Here is a 4,214-nt window from a genome sequence, read left to right as displayed (position 1 = left end):
AAAAAAAAAAAAAAAATTGCTGATTTAAGGCCTTTGTTTAGTGAATCTAACATCTGGCCTTCTTCAGGGACACTTTCTGTCAACTGCTTTTTCCACCCTGCAAATGGACCATACTTTCTTGGTTTTTTTTTGCATGTCTTATAATTTTTTTGTTAAAGGTGGGCATTTAAAATAATATCACTGAATACTCTAGAAATCTGATCATTCCTACTCTTCAAGGTTTATTGTTGTTTCTTCTGTTAATTCTTGCTGCTGTTGCTGCTTCTACTGTTTCATGATTTTCTTAATTAAGTTTATAAAGTCTACATTCTTTGTCATGTGTGGCCACTGAAATCTATGCTCAGTTTATTGGGCAGCTAATGACTGAACAGACATTTTCTTAAATCCTTGAAGCCTATAATTTTCCCAGTCTTTGCAATTCTCCCAGCTTATAATTCTGCCTTAGGCTGCACTTCCTGCTTGTGTAGAGCCTCAAGGTCAGCCAGAGGCAAGAGCTTAGGGCTTTCTCAGGTCTTTCCTGAGCATGTCCAGTACTTGCCCTGTACTTCCCTCTTTAACCAACAGAATGTGGTAGAAGTGACACTGTATGACTTCCAGGCCAAGACCTTAATAGCCTAGTAGCTTTCATTTCTGCCCTCTTGGAATTCAGATACCTGGAAGAAACAAACAAACAAACAAAAAACCTGGGCTAGGCCACTGAATGATGAAAGAGCATAGGAAGAGACTGAAGTCCTAGCATTCCAGCCACCCCTCCCAAAGCCCCTGAAATGTGGATAAAGCCATCTTGGACTTCTATCTAGCCTAGTCATTAACTAAATGCAGCTGCATGAATGTTCGGAATAGAAAAGCACATTTTTTTCATTTTATTTCTATATGATTCCCTGCTTTTCTATGTAGAGCAAATGATACTGGTTTTCTATTTGAGGTTGTGATTATATATATATATATATATATATATATATATATATAAAATTACATATTTATTATAGCATATATAACTGTATTTAATATATATAATTATATATTATATATTATATGTAATTATATTGTATATTTTATTATAATTATATATTCATGTATATATGTATATATTTATATGAATATATAATTATATAGTTATATATTCATGTATATATTTATATATGAATATAATTATATAACAATATATAATACATAGTTATATATTATATATTATATATAATTATTTATATAACTATATTTGTATTATATTTATATAAAGTATAAAATGTTAATTATAAAGTATATAATATATGTAAAATATAATTTTATAAAGTAATATTAATTATAAAGTATATATTATATAAAAATGTATATTTATATAAATGTAATATTTATATTATATTTATATAAAGTATATTGTGTATTTATTATATGTAATAATATATATTATTTATATACTTTAAATATGCAAATATTACATTTATATAAATATATTTTTTATATATTATACACTTTATATAAATATAATACAAATATTATATTTATATAAATATATATATTTAAAACCTAACTCCAGATTTTTCCCTTAGGTGGGCTGATGAATTCTTTTCATTGTTTAAACAAATTTGAGCTGGAGCTATGCCTTCTCTAGTTTAGACAATGACTTCCAAACAACATGAAACCAGAGAGCGCTGAGAGATCAAAGGCTGTACAGAATCCTAGCACTTGAAGATTCTTTAAGAAGTGACTTTAATTGAACCAAAGACCACTTACTGGCCACCACACCATGTCCCCTCCAGCCAGGAAGTAGCCTTTCACTGTGTCTCTTTTGGTCTTCAATGTAGACTGAAAAAAAGAAGAGAGGTGGGTGAGGGAGACGTCAGCAATAAGATGCATCTCAAAATGTCCTAGGCCAGGGATTGCAAACTGGGAGTCCTGAGGCCAGATTCAGATACCAGATATATTTTGTTTCTCCCACAGTTTTTGAGAAAATTTTAATTTGGGTGTCTTTAGAGGAGACATAAACTCTTCAGATCAACATAGCCCCTGCCACTTGTTGCTACAAACATTTATTTTATGATAACCTACTTGGTCTCCCTAGACATTTGATTCTCAGGCTCATGACTTGTCTATGATAGTTTATAACGGATACCATTTATTGAGTGTTTATTATGTGCCAGACACTGTGCCAAGCACTTTATATGCATTACCTCATTTAACGCTTACCAACCCATATGAGGTTGGTGTCATTAGGCCAAAATGATAGAGGAAGAAACTGAGGGTCATGTCTCAGTCTATTTTGCACTGCTATAACAAAATACCCCAAACTGGGTACTTTTTAAGCAACAGAAATTTGTTTCTTACAATTCTAGAGACTGGAAAGTCCAAGATCAAGGCACCAAGAGGTTTGGTGTCTAGTGAATGCCTGTTCCTCATAGATAGTACCTCCTCTGTGTCTTCACATGCCAGAGGAATGGAAGGGCAAAAAAAAAAAGAAAGCGGAGGGGGTGGTAAAACTAGTTTCCTTGAGCCTCTTTAATAAAGTCTCCAATTCCATTCATGAGGGCTCAGTTCTTTTGACTTAATCGCCACCTAAAGGCCCCATCTGTTAATACTATCACATTGGTGATTAATTTTCTCTTTTCTCTTCCTTTCTTCCTTCCTTTCTTTTTTCTTTCTTCTCTTTTTCCTTTCTTTTCTTTCTTTCTCTGTCTTTTTCCTTCCTTCCTTCCTTCTTTCTTTTCTTTTCTTTCACGGGTTCTCTCTCTGTCACCCAAGCTGGAGTGCAATGGCATGACCATGGCTCACTGCAACCTTGAACTCCTAGGCACAATCAGTCATCCTGGCTCAGCCTCTCAAGTACCTGGGACTACAGGCATGTGCCACCATGCTCAACTAATTTTTGTGCTTTTTATAGAGACGGTGTCTCAGTATGTTGTCCAGGCTGCTCTTGAACTGAGCCTAAGCAATCTACTCACTTCAGCCTCCAAAAGTGCTGATATTACACATGTAAGCCACTGTGCCTGACATTTTGTCTCAAATGTTAATGTCCATAATATATAAAGAGCTCCAGGAAATTGATAAGAAAAAGAAGAAGAACTTAATAAAAATAAGGCAAAAGATATGAAGCCATAGTTCACATAAAGAAAATGTAAGTGGTGTTTAAACATATGTAATGGGACCCAGCCTCATTTATTATAAGATAAATGCATATTAACAGTACTTTGAGATATTATTTTTCCTAGTCTGAAAAAAGTGAGTTTGACAATACATTGTTGGTGAGAATGTGACAAAACAGACTTTCTGATCATTTCTGATGTATACTCCCAAGGAGTGCAATTTGACACAAACTAGCGTAATCACAAATGTGTATATTCTTTAACCGGACAATTCTGCTACAAGGAATTTATCCTATATTATAGCTATACTCCCAAATAATTAGTGTACAGAGTGTGTTATTTATTTATTTATTTGAGATGGAGTTTCTCTCTTGTTTGCCCAAGCTGGAGTGCACTAGTGCCATCTCAGCCCACTGCAACCTCCGCCTCCCAGGTTCAAGCGATTCTCCTGCCTCAGCCTCCCAAGTAGCTGGGATTACAGGCACCCACCACCATACCCAGCTAATTTCTGTATTTTTAGTAGAGACAAGGTTCCACTATGTTAGCCAGGCTAGTCTCAAACTCCTGATCTCAAGTGATATGCCCACCTTGGCCTCCCAAACTGCTGGGATTACAGATGTGAGGCTCCACGCCCAGCCAGGGTTTGCTTATTTTAGTACAGTTTGTTATAGTAAGAGATTGGAAACAATCCAAATGACCCTCAGCCTGAGACTAGTTTAATAAATTACAACACAATCATCTAAGGAAATATTGTGGAACTTTAAAGAGGATAAGGAATGTCTATGTGCTAATGTGAAAAGATATCTAAAACATACTGAGAAGTGAAAAGTAGCAGGTTAAAAACAGTATAAGCTATCTTCTGTTTAAGAAAGCAGGAAATATGCATATTAAAATTTGCTTGGGGCCGGGTGCGGTGGCTCAAGCCTGTAATCCCAGCACTGTGGGAGGCCGAGGCGGGTGGATCACGAGGTCAAGAGATCGAGATCATCCTGATCAACATGGTGAAACCCCGTCTCTACTAAAAAATACAAAAAATTAGCTGGGCATGGTGGTGCGTGCCTGTAATCCCAGCTACTCAGGAGGCTGGGGCAGGAGAATTGCCTGAACCCGGGAGGTGGAGGTTGCGGTGAGCCG

At 35.7% G+C, this 4,214-nt stretch overlaps 1 protein-coding gene across 1 annotated transcript in view; it reads right to left on the bottom strand.

The window, feature by feature from the left end:
* The window catches only part of SLC5A11 (solute carrier family 5 member 11), a 58,283-nt gene that overhangs the window by 41,833 nt on the left and 12,236 nt on the right, over positions 1-4,214 (bottom strand). The window contains exon 4 of the mRNA XM_017534426.2: positions 1,735-1,806. Coding sequence (XP_017389915.2) covers positions 1,735-1,806 — 72 coding nt within the window. The remainder of the gene's footprint in view (positions 1-1,734; positions 1,807-4,214) is intronic.

Source organism: Cebus imitator, unplaced genomic scaffold (genome assembly GCF_001604975.1).
Source record: "Cebus imitator isolate Cc_AM_T3 unplaced genomic scaffold, Cebus_imitator-1.0 Scaffold85, whole genome shotgun sequence".
Taxonomy (NCBI): domain Eukaryota; kingdom Metazoa; phylum Chordata; class Mammalia; order Primates; family Cebidae; genus Cebus; species Cebus imitator.
The sequence above is the reverse complement of the archived record's forward strand: the minus strand, read 5'-3'. Positions and strand labels throughout refer to the sequence as shown.